At 35.8% G+C, this 21,930-nt stretch overlaps 1 protein-coding gene across 2 annotated transcripts in view; it reads left to right on the top strand.

Annotated features, from left to right (window-relative positions):
- The window catches only part of ITFG1 (integrin alpha FG-GAP repeat containing 1), a 279,045-nt gene that overhangs the window by 131,155 nt on the left and 125,960 nt on the right, over positions 1–21,930 (top strand). For both annotated transcript variants that reach the window (XM_045533358.1, XM_045533359.1), the window contains exon 10: positions 2,401–2,573. In XM_045533358.1, coding sequence (XP_045389314.1) covers positions 2,401–2,573 — 173 coding nt within the window. The remainder of the gene's footprint in view (positions 1–2,400; positions 2,574–21,930) is intronic.

Genomic DNA, 21,930 nt, shown 5'->3' with positions numbered 1-21,930 from the left:
ATATCTGGTAAAGAAAACCCATTCTGGATACTGTTATTAAATGACCTGTTAGCTTTTTATATGGCAAAACACACTATAATAAAGGGCTATGTAGAACAACATTTTATCTATTTTCAAAGCTAATGTTGTATTTATTTATGATATCTAGATCTATTTCATTCTCTCATGCTGAGGTTTTACCTGTAGCTTATGGGTAGGCAATTTCGAATATGATAGTCACCATGGAGGATTAATATGAACATGATAAATTATAACAGTAGTATTTGAATTAACCAGTTTTCTTTTCTTTCTGGAGGGGTAATAAATGATAGAGTAACACTTGGACTTTTATAGCCTTTATGGGTAGGGAACATCACATTTTATATGAAAACACTAAAGCAAACAAATCTTCAAACAGCATTCTAATGGCATTTACCTGGTTGGTCTGAGTACGGTGATATTTACAACTAATTGATCACAACCAGTTACAGATTTCTTTATTTCTTCTCCACTCCCAATGCTTCACATGACTAGCCTTAAAAACAAAATTAAAATAAGTAAATAAAAGCAATTAACTTTCACACTTTTATCTTGAACTTTTTTTTAAGTTTTGAATCACTCTAAACATTAGTTCAAATAACTCTTCATTACTGAGTCATAAGTAGCAGTAAACCTATGATTTAGTCTATCCCTTCAAGTGACACAGTACTATAAGAATATTTTCAAATTATACAGACATCTCTCTCTGGGAAGATAAATGTCACAGTCCTTTGGTGACTATTTTGGGAGTCACATTAAGTGAAAAATCTATTTACTTTTTAGACCTTATTACATTTACCTTAACGGGAATACTTTATCAAGTACAGCTTATCCTCATTAATAACCTGTCAGCCTCTTTGGAAATTTCTCATAACTTGGCATTTTGTGGAATTTCCCATCTTCTTCTAAAACTAAACCAACAATTTTTTTCAAAGTCAAGTGAAACAAACATTTTGATGATATATAAAGTAATACTTTTTTGCTTGAAGAAAGATTGAAAAATTATTAAAACTCATTTTCTATATGTCTTCATCAAGTTTTTTTCTCATGGCAAAATGTTTTTAACATATGAAAATGTTGGAAATACCCTGTTTTTACTATACCGTTTCAAGAAGCCATTTTTAATATAGTCTGGCTTGCGGCTGTAAAAATAAGTCACCTGCTTATAAGGGAAAAAAAGAAAATCTGTAGGCATATTTGGCCTCCTGCCATTTCAAGTCAGCTGTGCCCGCTTCTGTTCGGACATCTTTGGACTCTTAGCTAATTGTGGGCACATCTATCATTTTAATGGCATGATTTCCACTCTTCAGATTTTTAGTTATTAGAAGTGAAGATTTGTGCAATGAGAAGAAAAAAAGAGTTTGCAAAAGCTCATTTTGAAATCAGCCTATTCTCTCTGTTCTCTTTACTGCAATCAAAATAGAAATAAGGAATTTACTAAAAATGTAGCTTCTAGCTGTTTTAATGACAGAGCTCATTCTCCTTGGCTAAAAAGTACCTGTCAGTTGCAGACAAAGCTTGTTGGGCCTGGTGTTATTTGGAAAGCCTCATGAGCTGCTTGGTTGGAGGGTGATGACTAAAGTCATCTTAATGTACAAGAGGCACAGCCGGGGAACAGGGAGGCTGGTAGTGTTCTAACTTTCTTCCTAAGTTGGTTCTCCTGAAAGGACATCAGTATTACACGATATTACAATTTGCTTTAACTAAAGCTTGAAATATTCATTTAAAGCTATATCCCCACTTGCCACAAATTTTTAATTGGGTAGTTCAACTACATGAGTACTGATATCAGTTCATTGCTAAAATTTGTGTTACAAGCCAGGCATGGTGGCTCATGCCTATAATCCCAGCACTTTGGGAGACCAAGGCAGGAGGTTCGCTTGTGGCCAGGAGTTCAAGACCAGCCTGGGCAACTTAGTGAGATCTCATCTCTACAAAAAATTTTAAAAATTAGTCAAGTGTGGTGGTGCACGCTTGTAGTCCCAGCTACTCAAGAGGCTAAGGCAGGAGCATCACTTCAGCATAGGAGTTCGAGGTCGCAATGAGCTATGATCACACCACTGCACTCCAGCCTCGGCGACAGAGCAAGACCCTGTCTCAAAAACAAAAAAAATATGTGTGTGATACTGTGAAGAAACTTTCTAAGGCTTTATATGCCAGTTCAGAGATAACTGGTGATAAATTCTAAGGGAGACTACTTTTTTTCCCCCCAGAGTGTCAGTCACCTGTTCATTAAAGTAAATTAAAATACTTTACCATATTTTACAGAAAGAGAAGTTAAATAAAATAATGCTTATCTTGAGAACTTTAATTAATCATTTGTTTTGCAAATGGTGAATTTTTTTCTAAAATAAAGTCTAATCTTTTTCTCTTATTCCGTAGTGGGTTCCAGTCCTACAGGATTTCAGCAGTAAGGGCACACTCTGGGGCTTTGTGCCATTTGTGCATGAGCAACGACCGCTTGAAATACCGATTCCAATTACCCTTCATATTGGAGACTACAACATGGATGGCTATCCAGATGCTCTTGCCATACTGAAGAATACATCTGGAAGGTAAGGAAATTAAATCAAGTGAGAAATATTTATAAAGTATCTTCAGTATGACACTTTGTAACTGAATAGCGCCTGAATATATTATAGTCCCTAAATAAGGAACATGATAAACTCAGTTCCTATTTCTTTACATGGTCCCTGAACTTCTCCCAAGTGCTTAGAATGCCTGTTCCTAGAGAGATAAGTTCAACATGGCTGACTATATGCAGAGGAACCAAAATAGCAAGTAGATGTTCATACTTGAAGTAGATTTTCTAAGAGAGGACACTGGACTTCAACAGAAATGATGGGAAGCACCAAAAGCAAGTAAGGAGAGGGAACCAAGGCAGCTTACTTAACTGGAATCAGCTGGAAGCCAGGAGAAGCTCCCTGATGCAGGGAAACGGTAAGAGAGAAATCCCCAGGGCTCCACAGTCTCTCCATGATCTTTTGCAATCTTAGCTATAGGAGAATCCCTCGACCCACATGGGCCTTGAGACTAACATAGGTAGCTGCCTAGAGATTGCAAAGAAACATTGCCCCAGAGAGGGACCTCATGTGGAGGCCCACAGGCATCCAAGTCCAGAGCAAGTGTAGCCTGGTGCCATTCTGATCCCAGCGTCCAAAGGTCTGTGTCCTCCCCTGAAGCTGGGCTGAAGCTGCCACTGCTACCACCAGGGCGAGGAGGGAAGGGGGACGTCTGACACTGCCATGAACCCTGAGGACAAATCCTACCACCACTGCCACAGGCTACTGTGAGACCAAGGTGTGAGCACACCACACTCTCTACAGCTACCTGCCCATGCTGCTCCAGCTGAGAGGGGCCCGCCCTCCCTGGTGGTGAGCTCATAGCCAATGCCATTTTGACAGCCTGGCCTACAAGGGTTGTGTGTCTTGCCTTTGGGTTGGGCTGAAGTGGCTGCCACTTCTAGGTCATGGAGAGTGAAGGAAGACTGGTAACTTTCCTGTACTTTGAGGACAAATCCCATCCCTGCTACTGCTGCAGGCTGTTGTGGGAACACGGCATGAGCAAACCACACACCTCACACCTTTCTGCCTATGCCATTCCAGCCGAGAGGGGGTCCCCACCCTCCCTATTGGCAGCCCTACAGCACAGCCCCCACTGTCCATACCTGAGCATTCTGCCTATAGCCTGAGGACCACTCCTGCCTATCAGAACTGAGGACAAGTCTGCTGGCCCAGTCCCATCCCCCTAGTAACCCAGCATGCCATACAGTTGCCTGGAAATCAGACAGCCCAGTCCACCTTGGCTGGCACCTGATCCTTCCCGCCTGGGTCTGAGGTTGGGCCAACCCAAACTGCCAGTACAACCACAGCTAGCACCTACCTATACATGTGCCACCACTGGGCCTGAGGACTGGCTACCCCAGCCTATTGCAGTTACTGCCAACACCAGCATGGACCATTTGGGTTCCAGTGGGTTGCTCTGCCACTATTACTGCCATCATGTACATCACACCAGCTACCCAGGGACTCAAGAATGTGCCCACATACACAGCCCACCATTGCCACTACCAGCATTGGAGCAGGCCTCTTGGAGGCCCAAGAATTGGCCTTCCTGGACCCACTAAAACCAGTAACAGCATAAGCTGCTCCGGGGGCCAAGAACAGGAATGCTTAGCCCACCAGTGGGGCCAAAGTCTGGCCCATCTGGCAGCCTAGTCCCCAGCAAAACTTTACCACAGCCTCCACTAATAACTGCACCCTAAGCCACTGAGGAAATCACAGATACAACTGACACTGCATATAGCAAAAGAAGTCATACAGAAATCACACTACTGCAGGCACCCAAAATCAAACCCAAAGTAACCTACCCAACCAATGGCATATATACATCTTCAGGAAAAAGTTCTCCCCTATGAAAGCAATTTCAAAAAATTGGAAGAAACAACTATTACATCAGATGTACAGATAGGTATCAATGTAAGGACACAGAAAACATGAAAAAGCAAGTAAATATGATGCCACCAAAGGTGGTGCAACAGATCGTAATTAAAAAGAAATTTATGAAATCCCAGATGAAAAATTTGAAATACTACTTGAGAGGAATCTCACTGAGATACAAGAGAAATCAGAAAAACAATTCAGTATATGACTGATAAATTTATCAAACAGATATTTTTAGAAAGAGCCAATAAAATATTCTGGAATTGAGGAACTCATTGAATGAAATACAAAATAACATTTGGAATCTTCAACAGAAGACTAGATCAAGGAGAAAAAAGAATCTCAGAACCTGCAGACAAGTCTTTTGAAATAATTCAGTCAGACAAAAATTTTTTAAAAACCAAAATAATAAAAAGGAATGAGCAAAGCCTCAGTGACATTTGGACAACTTAAAGCAACCAAGTATTGGAAATATTGGTGTCCTTGGGTGCGAAGAGACAACAAAAGGATTAGAAAACCTACCTAACAAAATAATATTTGGAGTTTGTTGTTGTTGTTGTTGTTTTTTAATTATAGAGGTGGGGATCTCACTCTTACTCAGGCTTGTCCCAAACTCCTGACCTCAAGCCATCCTCCCACCTTGGCATCCCATAGTGCTCAGATTATAGGCATGAGCCACCACGCTTGCCCACAAAATAATATTAGTGGATGAAAACTTCCTAAATCTAGCAGCAGATTTAGACATCCACATAGAGAAGGCTCAGTGATTTCCAAGCAGATAAAATGCAAGCACGTCTTCTCCACAGCACGTTATATTCAGCTTGTCTAAACTCAAATAGGGAATACTAAAAACAAGAGAAAAGCACCTAGTCACCTATAAAGGAAATGCCATCAGACTAACAGGGATTTCTCAGCAGAAACCTTATAGGCCAGAAGGGAATGGTATGATATATTCAAAGAACTGGGGGGCAGTGGGAGGAAGACCCTTCAGACAAGAATTACTAAATCCAGCAAAATTATACTTCAAATAATGGAGAAATAAAGTCTTTTCCAGAGAAGCAAATTCTGAGGGAATTTGTTCCCACTACACAGGCCCTACAAGAAATGGTCAAGGGTGTCCTAAACCTGGAAGCTATAGGATGACAATTACCATCATGAAAACACACAAAAGTGTAACACTCACTGATAAAGCAATCACGTAAAGGAGGAAGAGAAAGGAATCAAATCGTAACACTATGGAAATCCACCAAACCACAATGACAAACAGTAATAGAAAAAGAAGGGAATGAAAAGAATATATTAAACAACCAGAAAACAACAATATGACAGGAACAAAGCCTCACATAGTAATAATCACCTTGATTATAAATGGATGAAAATCTTTTAAAAATGTGATCCAAATATATTCTGCTTAGAAGAAACTCACCTTACCAGTAATGACACATGCAGACTAAAGTAAAAGGATGGAATCAGTTATTCCACACAAATGGAAATCAAAAGCAAGTAGGACTACTTATACTTACATCAGATAAATAGAGTTGACATCTGAAACATTAATAAAAAGACATATAATGGTAAAAGGACCAATCAAGCAAGAAAATTCACAAGAGTTTTTAAAAAATTGAAATAATATCAGGTACTTTCTCAGACCACAGTGGAATAAAACTAGAAATCAATACCAAGAGAAACTTTGGAAACTCTACAAAGATGTGAAAATTAAAAAGCATGCTCCTGAATGATCATTGAGTCAAAGGAGAAATTAATATGGAAATCAAACAATGTCTTGAAACAGATAAAAATGGAAAAACAATATCCAAAAACCTGTGGGATACTGCAAAAGCAGTACTAAGGGGGAAGTTTACAGCTATAAATGCCTACATCAAAAAAAACAGATTACAAATTAAGTCTAACAATGCATGTCAAGAAAATAGAAAAATAAGACCAAATCAAACCCAAAATTAGCAGAAGAGAAATAATAAAGATCAAAGCAGAACTAAATGAAATAGAGAATAAAAAATCAATACAAGGGATCAACAACATAAAAAGTTGTTTGTTTAAATAGATAAGCAAAATTGATAAATCACTAGCTAGACTAACCAAGAAAAGTGAAGATACAGATAAACCAAATCAGAAATGAAGAAGGAAGGCCGGGCACGGTGGCTCACGCCTATAATCCTAGCACTCTAGGAGGCCGAGGTGGGTGGATTGCTTGAGGTCAGGAGTTCGAGACCAGCCTGAGCAAGAGCGAGACCCCGTCTCTACTAAAAATAGAAAGAAATTATATGGACAACTAAATATATATATAGAAAAAATTAGCCGGGCATGGTGGTACATGCCTGTAGTTCCAGCTACTCTGGAGGCTGAGGCAGTAGGATCGCTTAAGCCCAGGAGTTGAGGTTGCTGTGAGCTAGACAGATGCCACGGCACTCACTCTAGCCGGGCAACAGAGTGAGACTCTGTCTCAAAAAAAAAAAAAAGAAAGAAAGAAATGAAGAAGGAGACATTACAATTGATACCACAGAAATACAACAGGTATTCATAAACTATTATGAACAACTATATGCTCACAAACTGAAAATCCTAAAGGTAATGTATAAATTCCTGGAAACAAACAACCTCCCAAGTTGAACCAGGAAGGAATAGAAAGCCTGAACAGACTAATTAAGAAGTAGCAGGATTAAATCAGTAATAAAAAATCTCTCAACAAATAAAATCCCAAGACTGGATGGATTCACAATTGTATTCTACCAAACTTACAAAGAAGAACTGATACCACTCCTCCTGAAACTATTCCAGAGAATCAGAGAGGAGAGAATTCTCCCTAACTGATTCTATGTGGCCAGCATCACCCAGATACCAAAACCAGACAAGGACACTGCAAAAAAAGAAAACCACAGACCAATATCTCTGATGAACATAGATGTAAAAATCCATAACAAAATACTATACAATCAAATCCAACAGCATATTGAAAAGATAATACACCATGATCAATTGTTATTTTTCCCACATATGCAAGGGTGGTTCAACATACACAAATCAATTAATGTGATGCATATCAAAAAAATAAAAGACAAAAACTATATAACCGTCTCAATAGAGACAGAAAAAGCATGTAATAAAACTCAATATCCCTTCATGATATAAAAATCTTAACAAAGTAGGCATAGAAGGAACATACTTCACAGAAATACAAGCCATAGATTACAAACCCACAGTTAATGTCATACTGAATGGGGAAAATGAGAAAGCATCTCCTCTAAGAACAGAAAAAAGACAAGGATACCCACTTTTGCCACTCCTATTCATCATAGTAGTACTTGAAGTCCTACCAGAGCAATCAAGCAAGAGAAAGAAATAAAAGACATCCAAATTGGAAAAGTAGAAGTCAAGTTGTCCCTTTTTGTTGATAATATGATCTACCTAAAGACCCCACCAAAATATTCTTAGATTTGAGGAATTAATTCAATAAAGTTTCAATAAAATTCAGTAAAATATAACATCAATGTACAAAAATTAGTAGCATTTCTATACACCGTTAGTTATCTAGCCAAAAAAGAAATCAAAAAGGCAATCCCATTTATAATAGCTACCAAAAATAAAAATAAAATGAAATACCTAGGAATAAATTTAACCAAGGAGGTGAAAGATCTCTACAAGGAAAACTACAAAACACTGGTAAAAGATATTGAGATGACACAAACAAATGGGAAAACATCCCATGCTCATGGATCAGAAGAATTAATAATGTAATATAACATAACTGTATGACCTAAAGCAATCTGCAGATTTAATTCAATCTCTATCAAATTATCAATGTCAATTTTCCCAGAATTAGAAAAAACAATCCTAAAATTCATATGGAACTCAAAAAGAGCCTGAGTAGCCGAAGCAATCCTGAGTAAAAAGATCAAAGCTGGAGGCATCACATTACCTGACTTCAAAATATATGTCTATAGTAACCAAAACATCATGGTACTGGTATAAAAACAGACACTCAGACCAATGGAACAGAATAGAGAGCACAGAAATAAAACCACTTATTTAAGCCAACTGATCTTTGACAATGCAGACAAAAACTTACATTAGGAAAAGATACCCTCTTCAATAAATGTTGCTGGGAAAATTGTATAGCCACATGCAGAAGAATGAAACTGGACCTCTATCTCTCACCGTACACAAAAATCAACTCAAGATGGATAAAAGACTTAAATGTGAGACCCAAAACTATAAAAATACTAGAAGAAAGCCTACGAAAGACTCTCTGGGACATTGACTTCATCACTAAGACCTGAAAAGCACAGACCACAAAAACAGAACTCAATAAATTGGGTTTAATTAAACCAAAGTCTTCTGCACATCAAAAGAAATAATCAATAGGGTGACAAGACAACCTGTTATATGGGAGAAAATATTTTTAAACTATTCATCCAACATGGGACTAACATTGGCAATATAGAAAATACTCAATCCACTCAATAAGAGAAAAATAATTCCATTAAAAAGTGGGCAAGGGACACAAGTAGATATTTCTCAAAAGAAGACATACAAATGGCCAAGTATTATGAAAAAATGCTCAACATCACTTATCATCAGAGAAATGCAAATCAGAACCACAGTGAGACGTCATCTTACCCCAGTCAGAATGGCTACTGTTAAAAAGACAAAAAAATAACAGATTTTGGCGAGGAGCCAGAGAAAAGGGAATTCTTATACACTGTTGGTGGGAATATTGGATGTTCATTTTTGTAATGAAAAAATGGCTAGTATAGCCACTATGGAAAACAATATGGAGATTTCTTAAAAAACTAACAATGTGATCCAGCAATCCCACTACTAGGTATCTGCCCAAAGGAAAAGGAATCAATATATCAAAAGGATATTTGTACTTGCATGTTTATTGCAGCACTATTCACAATATTAAAGATAATGTGAATAAACCTAAGTGTCCATCAATGGATGAATGGATGAAGAAAATGCGGTGTACATACACAAGGGTATACTATTTGACCATAAAACAGAATGAAATCATTTGCAGCAATATGGATAGAACTGGAGGTCATTATCTTAAATAAAATAGGCCAGACACAAAAAGGCAAATATCACATGTTCTCACTTAAATGTGGAAGCTAAAAATGTTGATCACATGGAGGCAGACAGTGGAAAGATAGAAAACAGAGACTGTGGAGAGTGAGTTGGAGGTAGGGAGGGAATGAAGAGAAGTAGGTTACAGGCTATAAACATGCAATTAAGAAGGAATAAATTCAGTGTTTGATAGCAGAACAGGGTGGCTATAGTTAAACAAAAATGTGTTGTGCTCAGGGGATGGACACCCTAAATACCCTGACTTGATTGCTACACATTGTGTACATGTAAGAAAATTTCACGTCCCCATCAATTTGTACAAATTTTTAAAATAGAATACTTATTTCCTCTCAAAGATTCGTATTCTGTAAAACAAAAACAAACATCCAATCAAAAGTAAAAAGTTACGTTTCACTCAACAAAACTTGATCTTTAAAAGGTCAAGGGTTTTTTTATAGGCAGATTACCCCACTACATTTTGTGACTGAAGACCGTGGTGGTTAAGAGATGACCCTAGGCTTTAAGCTCATTCCAGCCACTTACTGTCTGTGTGTCCTGGGCAGATTACCTAAATCCTCATCTAAAACAAGAGTAATAACTGTACCTCTGTCAGTGAATTATAGTAAACATAAAATGAGGTAAAATGCAATGAACCACTTAGTAAGATACTCTGCACATAACCCATTTTATCTTCAGTGAATGTTCCCTTATTGTTGCTTGTTTCATAATGACATTGGAAATTACAATGTGACTATTGATATTATTTGCATTTATAAATTTGTGAGTATATGTATTGCATTACCAGTGAGTTTTAATGCTGCAGCTAGTTTTGTTTTTGGAATAAAAATACCAGTAGATAAAACAATATAGCCTGAATCTTGGCAGATGCCATAAATGTGACTATTCCTAAATTTTAATGCCTTATTGTTTTGTTCATCTTACAATTAGTTTTATTCCTTGGCATTTATTCCTTCTTAACTCTTGTATCATTTGTCTATCCATAGTTTTCCCAAGCATGAATTTATTTGTTGATTGTGAAATTAGTAATAACTCAGCTCCAAATTCACTATTAGGCTTGTGATGCAATACAGCTTTCCCAGAAAAACTCAGACCTGTTACTGATTTTAACACCAAACAATGTTGCTGGTAATCTGATTTTTGGATAAACATGTATCATTAGTCCCTAAAATATTTGTAGAAAATTATGGAGAGTTTATAAATTATAATGGCTCTGAGTTGTGTTTATAGAATTTTCCAGGGCCCTGGTCATCATGCTCTGTTATGCAGAGTTTATATATACTAATAACTTAGGCGTGTAGCAAATGTGATGTAACCAAAACAAACTTCTGAATGGAATGTGAATATTATTTATTCCTTTTAAAAGTATAGTGGCACATAAAAACAAAAAAATGTAAAAAACATTTTATTTTGAACATTTGCTCTATTCTAAAGAATAAGAACCTATTATTACTCATCTTTGGAAGAACATCCAAATAATTTTTATTTTTGCCATAAAAGTTTTTTATCAACACTTTCTCTTTTAAACCCTCAAGTATTTAACTTAAGTTCCTTTACCATTTCAGCAGTAATAATGATATCAACAGCTAATTCAGCAGTAAACATTATAGCTGTACAGGAAACATAGGTACCAAAGGCAGTTGTGGTTTGTTATGAAAGTCATGATACTTTTATAAAGGCAACTGTTTAGTTTTAAAATCTTAGGGTGTCTTGGCCGGGCGCGGTGGCTCACGCCTCCTGTAATCCTAGCACTCTGGGAGGCTGAAGTGGGAGGATCGCTCGAGGTCAGGAGTTCGAGACCAGCCTGAGCAAGAGCAAGACCCCGTCTCTACTAAAAATAGAAAGAAATTAGCTGGACAACTAAAAATATATATAGAAAAAATTAGCCGGGCATGGTGGTGCATACCTGTAGTCCCAGCTACTGTGGAGGCTGAGGCAGTAGGATCGCTTGAGCCCAGGAGTTTGAGGTTGCTGTGAGCTAGGCTGACGCCGTGGCACTCTAGCCCGACAACAGAGTGAGACCCTTTTTAAAAAAAAAAGAAAAAGAAAAAAAAGAAATAAAACTTAGGGTTTCTTTTCTGTACTTCTGAGCTAAATGAGAATTGTAGGATAGACTTCAGTGTATCTCAGTGTTCATTCCATTACTCAGTGGAATTTGACAGGGAAATGTGTGTCTTGGAGAATCCAGCACAATGTATTCTTGACACTTAGAAGTAGGAAAGATACGGTGGGCTTTATAATCCTTTCCTACTGTCTTTTGTTGAAAAAACAGCTTATAATTTTTCACTGATTTCCAGACTGCTATATTGCTGAAAATTAGCACAAGGCTGATGTTTCTAATTTGAGGGATTGTACCTGGAGAATTCTGTCTCCTTTTTTCCTGCAGATTTTGAAAATCAGGCAGGGATTAACTATACGGATGAGAATACAATCCACAACCTGTATTTAATCAAAAGAATTTCTGAAGCTATGGTTTCTTAACTTGTTTTGTGTTTTTTTGTTTTTGTTTTGAGACAAGGGTTGTTTCAGTTCTATTTGTTTTTTACTAAATTTCCTAATTTGTCTAATTTGTCTTAACCTTTAAAATCATGTTACATGAAAAAGCTCTCTACTAATGACATTTTATAGCGGCAGCAAGTAACTTTATACTACATGGTCAGGGATCAGCTGTTTTATGTATTTATCACCATAGACTAAAAACCCTGAGTTTTTTTCCCAGTTCCCTGTGTTTACTGTAATGTTCTTTATTTAGTTACTTTGTCTTAATTCTCCAAATTTTTTTTTGAGACAAGAAAGGCAAAATGACACTGTTATAATAGTAAGACTTAAGAGTATACTATTATTAATAGTATAGAAATATAATTCTATTTTTAGAAATTGTTTCTTAATTTCATTTATAAGATAAAACTGAAAAGATGTTTTATTTCCTAATAGTATATTACTGAAAAATGTTTTTTAAAAGGAACTGAAGGATAAATTATAATAAAGAATATTTGGGTACCATTTATGTAAATAAACTTTTTATGAATTTCTAATCACTATTATTTTTTAATGACAGTTACTAGAGAAATTAATACAATAAAATGAAAAGTTTGAATTTAAATAACTTTTGCCCACTATTTAGAACATTGGAGCTTGCATTTTCCACATTTATTATCAAAAATTTTCCCCTAAATGCTATAGGAAAATTTGACTAACCATATTTCAATTAATGTTCTAGACTTTGTTAGGTCATTTTCTGAAATTCAGGAACAGAAAATAGATTGTGATTTGCTTATAATAAACAATTGTTTAACACTGGTACTATAATCTAGAAGTTGTGTTAATGATTTATCATCTTGTCAAGCATATACAGTTATATTTCTTCCTTGTTTTAAGAATTTAACTGAGTGGCTGTGTGTAAGATTGTGACTCCTCGTCTTTATTCTGACTATTCCATATCACCCTCATCTGCTATAACCAGAGTATTTATATAGTTGAGAAGAGTTGTATTGTTATGAATTTATTGCAAGTCAGTGGATGAAACTGTGTAGCAAAATCTCACCTTCCAATAGGCTTATTTTAAAGGAGATCCAAACCTAGAAGCAACTTAAAAAAAAAAATTGGGGGCAGCAAAGAAGCAGTCTTGAGTATCAGCCATAAGAACATCCAAAACCTGTTAAATGGCAAGTAAATCAATAAATGGTCAAATGCAATATATTGCCTAGTAGTTAATGCCAGGAAGAAAATGACTTTAGTTTATGAAGTGATTTTAATTTATATTACTTCACCATAACTTTTTATAGGTTGGTTATTATCTTTATTTTATAAATATGAAAATAGTCTCAAATAAATCAGACAACTTGTCCAATATCACACAACTAGTAAGTTGCAGTCAGGATTTTAACTTCTGAGAATTCAAATCCTTTGCTTTCCCTGTAAGAAAAAAAAAATTTAGTAGGAAGGAAGGAAGCAATAGATAAACAAAAATAACAGGTTTTTGGCAGAGGTTGTAAGTAATGATTTGGGCAAAGAGTAAAATTCAGTCTGATGAGAGAGAAGAGGAGCAAGCTAAAGACAAATAAAATCCAGAATTTCTCTGAGTCCTGGAGAAGAAAAAACAATTACCTATCAGTACATTTTATATCAATAGTTTCTCACAAAACTACTTGCTGTCAAAAGAGATGAGATTATAGGCAAGCTTGAGGTCTCTTGTATTAATAATTCAGAAACCACAGGTAATATTTGAATGTGTTAGTGGTTATGCATTCAAGGTACCACAATGAGAGACTGGAAAATGACCAGAAGCAGATTGGAATCTGAGACTTTGTCAAGAATATACAGTGCTGGGGACTTCTACAGAAAGTATTAGCTAATTAACCATTCAGTTGTAATCTGCATTTTTACCTGCATTCTCAACTTTATAGAATAATTTAACTTGATACTGATGACCCAAAGTCATCAAGAAAAGATTACACTGTATTCCAGATGTTCTGCTTTAGAAGGCAAGGAAGTTGATAGTACAGGGGTCTACATCTATATGAACATTTCCAGACACATTTGTCTTTCATTTTCTCTATGAAGTATACCAAAGAGTTTCATCATCTTCTTAAATTAGATCAAATCTCTCACTAATTCTATAATTTGCTTTCTTCACAGTTTATTGTATTTTTTAGGTTTTAGTTTATTTCATTGAATATTAACAGATTTTTACCCTTTTCTTGCTTTCTAAGATGCGTTTTTAAGACCAGTAATTATGTGCTTGGCTTTAGACCACATATTTTCATAACTGGTGCTTTCATTGTTCTATTTGTAATTTTTAATTTTTCTTAACCACAGAGTTATTTAGAAAGGTGTTTTAAAATGTTCATGTAAATGCAATTGGAGAGTTGTTTTTTATTATTGTTTTAGGGTTTGGGTCTTTTTACTGTTTATTATAATTAATATTACTGCATTATAAATATAAATGTAGCTTGCACAGTAATTTTAGAAATTTGTTCAGGTTTTTTTCTGGTAGTTTAATAGTTCAATGAATGGTTATTTGAAGTAACATTCATGTTAAATATGTTGTTTAAATCTTCCATATACATACCTTCTCTATTGTGTACTTTTTAAAGTGTAATAATCCTCCACCATAAAAGTATACACTTATCAGCTTCTCTTCTATCAATTTTTCATTTATATGTTTGCAATCTTGATTGTTAGGTGCGTAAGGTTTTGTAACTGATTTGTCCTCTTTATTCTTGTATTAATTATGAAATATCCGTTTTTTCCATTTAAGCCTTGATCTCTTGTTTTAGTAATAATTCCTATACTATTTCTTTTCTCAGCATTTACCAGGCATTCTCTTCTGTTCTTTTATTTTCAGCTGTTTTTGTGGCATTTTAGTAAGTTAAAATTTATATTCAGTGAAATCCAAAGATCTTCTCTCGTACCTCCCTTCTAGTTTCTATCACCATACATTGGTTTTACCTGTTTTTGAACCTTGGAACACTGCTTAGAGTAATAAAAGAAGACCTAAAAGAAATGAAAAATGTGCATACTTATGCATCAGAATATTCAATATTTCTAAAATGTCAGTTCTCTCCAACTTGATCTATGATTGAATGTAATTGCGATCGAAATCCTCAGAAGATTTCTTGTAGAAATTGATGTGCTCATTCTTGTATTTATATGAAAAAGTAGAGGAGGACCTACATTAGCAAATTTATGGTGAAGAAAACAACAAAGATGGAAGACTCGTGCTACCTGAGTTTAAGACTTACTAATGAAGCTATAGTAATCAAGACACGGGTATTTGCATGAGGACGCTTATGAAGAACAATGGAGCAGAGCAGTCTGACCAGAAATAGAACTCTATGTATATGTTGAAGTGATTTTTTTCCCCCAAAGGTACCAGAGCAATTCGATGAGGAAGGTATATGAATGGTCAATAAATAAATGAAAAGATGTTCAACATCATTGATAATTACAGAAATGTCATTAAAGCCATTATAATACTTTTTGACACCCACTAGAATGGTTGCATTTAAAACCAGCAAAACCAATGTAAGTAATTAAGACCAGTAACACCAAAAATTGGTAAGAATGTGGAACTACTGGAACTCTCAAACATTTTTTGATAGGAATATAAAATGGTACATTTTGGAATCCTCTTGTAGTTTCTTATGAGGTTAAACACATACCTTCCATGTGATTCAGCAGTTCTACTCCTAGGCATTTATTCAAGAGAAATAAAAACTTAAGTTCACAAAAAAAAAAAAAACTTATAAAAGAATGTTCATAGTAGCTTTATTCATAATATCCACAAATTGGAAACAAACATCCATCAACAGGAAAACAGATCAACAAATTAGGTGTATTCATGTGATACTACACAGCAATTTAAAAGAAAGAATAAATTACTGAAGAAAAGGTAGTCAGCAACATGGATGAATCTCAAAAACCGTAGGCTAAGTGAAAAAAGAAGTACATGATGGGAATTTTTAAAAACTGAATACCTGAGCCTCTGTCTCTTAATACTAGAGTTTAACCCATTCAAAGAGGTTTAGTGTTTAAGAGCTTGGGTTGTGAAGCCTAGATTCAAATTCTGGCTCTACGCTGTATTACCTGTCTGATAGTGGCAAGTAACTTAAGCTCTCTGTGTCTGAGTTTTAATGTGTGTTAATGAGAATAACCACATAAGGTTTTTATGAGGATCAAATGAATTAATATATGCAATGGACTTAATAGCACTACTTGGCAAAGCATAGGTGCTATGCAACTGTTTAGTATTTCTTTAGTTATTTAATAATATAATTATTATGTGGTCAGACATGATTTGATTTATTCTTACCATTTTGTTTTATATTTATTATGCTTTTTCTGCTTGCTTTTTTCCTTTTCTGCTTCCTCTTGGATCATTCAAATTTTTCTTCCTTTTATAGTTTCTAAGGTAGTTTATATATTATAAATTTCATTTTTTGTGGTTAGATTTAAATGTTTAATACATATACTTAAATTAACTTTTTTTTTTTTTTTCTTTTTTTGGAGACAGAGTCTCGCTTTGTTGCCCAGGCTACAGTGAGTGCCATGGTGTCAGCCTAGCTCACAGCAACCTCAAACTCCTGGACTTAAGTGATCCTCCTGCCTCACCCTCCCGAGTAGCTGGGACTACAGGCATGTGCCACCATGCCCGGCTAATTTTTTCTACATATATTTTTAGTTGTCCAGCTAATTTCTTTCTATTTTTAGTAGAGACGGGGTCTTGCTCTTGCTTAGGCTGGTCTCGAACTCCTGAGCTCAAATGATCCACCCGCCTCGGCCTCCCAGAGTGCTAGGATTACAGGCATGAGCCACTGCCCGGCCTTAAATTAACTTTTAATGAACTACTGGAGTTAATATGTAAGACAAGAATTTTAGGAAACTCATTTCTCTCTTTCTCTACCCCAATTACTCCCCATTTGGTGATATCATCGATTGTTGAATTTCACATTTTATTTTTATAATTATTTACATGTACCTACAAGGTTTGCTAGTTTCTTTGACTACCAGTGAACACTATGTCTTTCATTCTTTCTTCAGTTTGTATATTATTTTTCTGGATCTGTTATCAACTAATTCTATCAGAGAGAGTTTGCATATTCTTTCTGAAACCTTGCATGTCTGCAGATTTCTTTATTTTCCTCTAGCCTGAATGCTGAAGTAGCGAATATAGAATTCCAGGTTCAAAGTTGTTTTATTTCATGAATTTGAAGATACTTCACTATTAAATTCTAATCACTCTTCCTAGTGAAAAGACTGGTGCTAATCTGATTGTTCATTTCAGATAATCTCTTTATGTTGTCTCTGAGATGCAGAATTTGTACTTGATTCATAATATTCTGAAGTACACTATGTTGAGTCTAATAGTGATTCCTGACAATTTCCTTTTGTTATTTAGTCTTTTATTCCATTCCCTTTTTTGTTTTCTGTTTGTTTGTTAATTTTTATAAAGCTCATATTAGAATAAATGAAGGAACTTCTAGATCAGTCCTCCTTGTCTCTCCTCTCACACCCTCACATTTTTCCTTTTTCCTTCTGTTCTGGGTTCTGGAAAAATATTTTTGCTCAACTCACTAAATACCCTGAATATGTAAGTGAACAAAATAGAGTTGGGATTTAATCACTGCAAGGTACTAATCACCACTGCGAAAACAACTGAAAAAATACGACCTACTGACCGTGGGTCAGGAGCATCGTTTTTATAAGCAGTTTATATGCTTAAGGCAGCACATCATTAATTACAGAGAGAGAATAATGATGATATATGATTGTATATACTAGTCTTTCCAGACAAACTATGTTGGTAAATTTTATTACTTACACATTATTACTACCAAGATAAATCCCATCGACCATTTTCTATATAACTGATTAGTGCATTACTAAATTTGTTTTTCCACAAAATTATACTCTGATAAAGTTTTTAGCTGTTGAATCATCTGCATGCACAGTAAACATTTATATTTGGTAGGGCAATGCTGGGAAAGGAGACAGGCATTCTGAGATAGCATACTGTTTTATTTCATTTTAATCAGCTTCCTTATAAGAAAAGTAGTCACAGAGTTTTCTAGCTACTAAGGAATAGTTATAGCCCTGTTTAACAGAGCAGTGGCATGGAAGATTTTATGAGTCAGAATAGCGGTGGTGCTACATGGAATCCATTTCCCAGGATGATGGAATGGGAAATGCTTCTCCTAATAGTCCATGAATAGGGCAACACTCAGATTCAGACCTCTCTGTTATATAAATACTTGTAGTCAGATATATTAACTAACAAAAGGAGAAATAAAATGTAAATGTTGATTTTTTTTTAATTTAGGGACAAAATTTATCCTGAAAGGAATTGAATTGAGAATGCATTATGAAACACACGCACTATTTGTTCTACTGCATTATATCTCACATAAGGTTATATGAAAAGTTATTTTTAAATTAACTTAGAATAGGAAAAAAAAAGAACATGGACTTTGAACCTCCCTTTAAATGCCAGTGCTGCCACACGGTAGCTCTGTTTCCTTCAACAACTTATTTATCCTATGTTATGTCTATGAATCTATAAAATAAAGGTGGTTATACCTACCCTGTAAATTTCTTGTGAATACTGAGTGAAGTATCATTCCTTCCTCTTCTCTGTCAAGCTAAACGTGTTAAGAAACCTATATTTAAGCTAGACTGGCAGAACGTGAATGGGGACTAGAGTTCCAAGAGATCTGTGGCAGCTAGGTAACCTCCTACCAGCTATGGGCTACGCAGATTATTTATACAGAAAGGACTGATGACTATTGCATTTCTATTCTTTTTGTACCATACTCTTCTTAATCCCACAGAGCAGTTTATTTACATGTTAGAAAATTTAAAACATAAAACATATCAATCTAAGTATTTTATTCAAACCTAAGTGGTTTAGTCAGATCAGAATATTTTAAGTTAAGGCGGAATTGGTTGAAAGTTTGCAAAGGAAAACAAGTAACACTAAAAGGAAGAGTTAAAAGGTTGCTATTGTTTTGGGGAAGTAACTTAAAATTTCTAAATCTTTCCAGATCTTCACTTTGAAACCTTTTCCCTCTAAGGCTGATTGATTAAATGCTATAGTGGGAAACTGTTTTCAGTGTTGTGTACATGAACTTTAAAAAACCATAATAGGTCTTTGATATCAAGATTTATCTTTTAGGCCGGGCACGGTGGCTCACGCCTGCTGTAATCCTAGCACTCTGGGAGGCCGAGGCGGGTGGATTGCTCAAGGTCAGGAGTTGGAGACCAGCCTGAGCAAGAGCGAGACCCCGTCTCTACTAAAAATAGAAAGAAATTATCTGGCCAATTAAAAAAGATATATATATATATAGAAAAAATTAGCCGGGCATGGTGGCGCATGCCTGTAGTCCCAGCTACTGGGGAGGCTGAGGCAGTAGGATCGCTTAAGCCCAGGAGTTTGAGGTTGCTGTGAGCTAGGCTGACGCCATGGCACTCACTCTAGCCCGGGCAACAGAGTGAAACTCTGTCTCAAAAAAAAAAAAAAAAGATTTATCTTTTTACATAAGTCCATCATCTTTTCTCACTTTTTTCATGAACAAAGGGAAAGATACAATAATAAAAAATATATGTAAAGAATATATAATGAAAATATAAGTCAGCATTATTATCCATTTTTATTCATATCTTTTTCACTAAATCTACATAAAAATTTTAAGAGCTAGACTCTCTGTGCAGAGGGGTAGCTTGATTCAGACTAATCTAAGTATTTTCTTCATCCCAATGTGCAGACATAACAAATGTAAGCCAGGAAGCAAGTCAGCAGGGCACAGTGGCATGAGAATTGGATTTAATATGAAAAGATTTGCCTTAAAATCCTGATTTGGAGTCATTATTTCCTCATCTGTGAAATGAAGCATATACTCTTGCTGCATTACAGAGACGCTGTCAAAATAAAATAGGATAATGGATATGAAGGAGGAAACTACAAAGTGCTATATTAAATTAAGGCTTTATTTATCTTTAATTTCTTAAGAACAGTTTTTCATCCCGCAGAGTATGTTTTTACAGTTTTGAAATTGCCTGCATTTAGAAATTACAGTATTAAGATCTTGGACATAGTATAATCTCCTTTAAATATACTATATATTAGGCATTAACATTGCTAAAAAGAAACAAGACCAAAAAGTTCATAGCTAAAAAAGAGTTGTCTTCCTTAGCAGGACTTCTTGTGACTGAATTATTTGGAAGCAATGCTTATGACTTGTTCTTTTTTTTTTTTTATTTTAGCTTATTATGGGGGTACAAAAGCTCAGGTTATATATATTCCCCTTGTCCCGCCCATGCCCCTGAGTTAGAGCCTCAAGCGTGTTCATTCCCCAGACAGTGCGCCTGGCACTCACCATGTAGTCATACCTCCATCCCCTCCCCCCACACCCCACCTCCCCGAGTCAGCACCTTCAAACATGACCATTCCCCAGACGATGGGCAACGCACTCATCAGGTAGGCATACACCCATCCCCTCCCCCCACCCCCCACCTCAGTCTAATGTCTAGTTGGTATCATTCCCCAGTGTGCATTTAGGTGATGATCAGGGAAACCAATTTTCTGGTGAGTACATGTGATGCTTGTTTTTCCATTCTTGGGATACTTCACTTAATAGAATGGGTTCCAACTCTCTCCAGGAGAACCAAAGAGATGTCATATCACCGTTATTTCTTATAGCTGAGGAATACTCCATGGTATACATATACCACAGTTTACTAATCCATTCGTGAATTATGGGCACTTGGGTTGTTTCCAAGTCTTTGCAATTGTGAATTGTGCTGCTATAAACATTCGGGTGCAGGTGTCTTTTTTATAGAATGACTTTTGTTCTTCTGGGTAGATGCCCAATAATGGGATTGCTGGATCGAATGGTAGGTCTACTTGAATCTGTTTAAGGTATCTCCATATGGTTTTCCATAGGGGTTGCACTAGTTTACAGTCCCACCAGCAGTGTATGAGTGTTCCTGTCTCTCCGGATCCATGCCAACATGTAATGTTTTGGGACTTTTTGATAAAGGCCATTCTCACTGGAGTTAAGTGGTATCTCATTGTGGTTTTGATTTGCAATTCGCTGATGATTAGAGATGTTGAACATTTTTTCATATGTTTGTTAGCCATTTTTATATCTTCTTTTGAAAAATTTCTATTCATGTCGTTTGCCCACTTTTTGATAGGGTTGTTCGATTTTTTCTTACTGATTTTCCTGAGTTCTAAATATATTCTTGTTATCAGTCCTTTATCTGATGTGTAGTATGCGAAAATTTTTTCCCATTCTGTAGGTTGTCTGTTTACTCTCATGACTGTTTCTTTGGCTGTGCAGAAGCTTTTTAATTTGATTGGGTCCCATTTATTTATTTTTGTTGTTGCTGTGATTGCCTTAGGGGTCTTTTTCATAAATTCTTTCCCTAGGCCAATGTCTGTAAGAGTCTTTCCTACATTTTCTTCTAGGATTCTAATAGTTTCCCACCTAAGGTTTAAGTCTGTTACCCACCGTGATTTGATTTTTATGAGAGGTGAAAGCTGTGGGTCCTGTTTTAGTCTTCTACATGTGGCTATCCAGTTTTCCCAGCACCATTTGTTAAATAAGGAATCTTTTCCCCAGAGTATGTTTTTGTCTGCTTTGTCAAAGATTAGGTGGCTATATGAGGATGATTTTATATTTGGATTTTCTGTTCTGTTCCACTGGTCTGTGTCCCTGCACTTGTGCCAATACCAAGCAGTTTTAATAATCACAGCTTTGTAGTATAGTTTGAAGTCTGGCAAATTAATACCTCCCATTTTGTTTTTGTTGCTTAAAATTGCTTCTGCTAAACGGGGTCTTCTCTGGTTCCATACAAAGCATAAAAT

Source organism: Lemur catta, chromosome 20, assembly GCF_020740605.2.
Source record: "Lemur catta isolate mLemCat1 chromosome 20, mLemCat1.pri, whole genome shotgun sequence".
NCBI classification, from domain to species: Eukaryota; Metazoa; Chordata; class Mammalia; order Primates; family Lemuridae; genus Lemur; species Lemur catta.
This window is presented reverse-complemented; position numbering and strand designations above follow the sequence as displayed.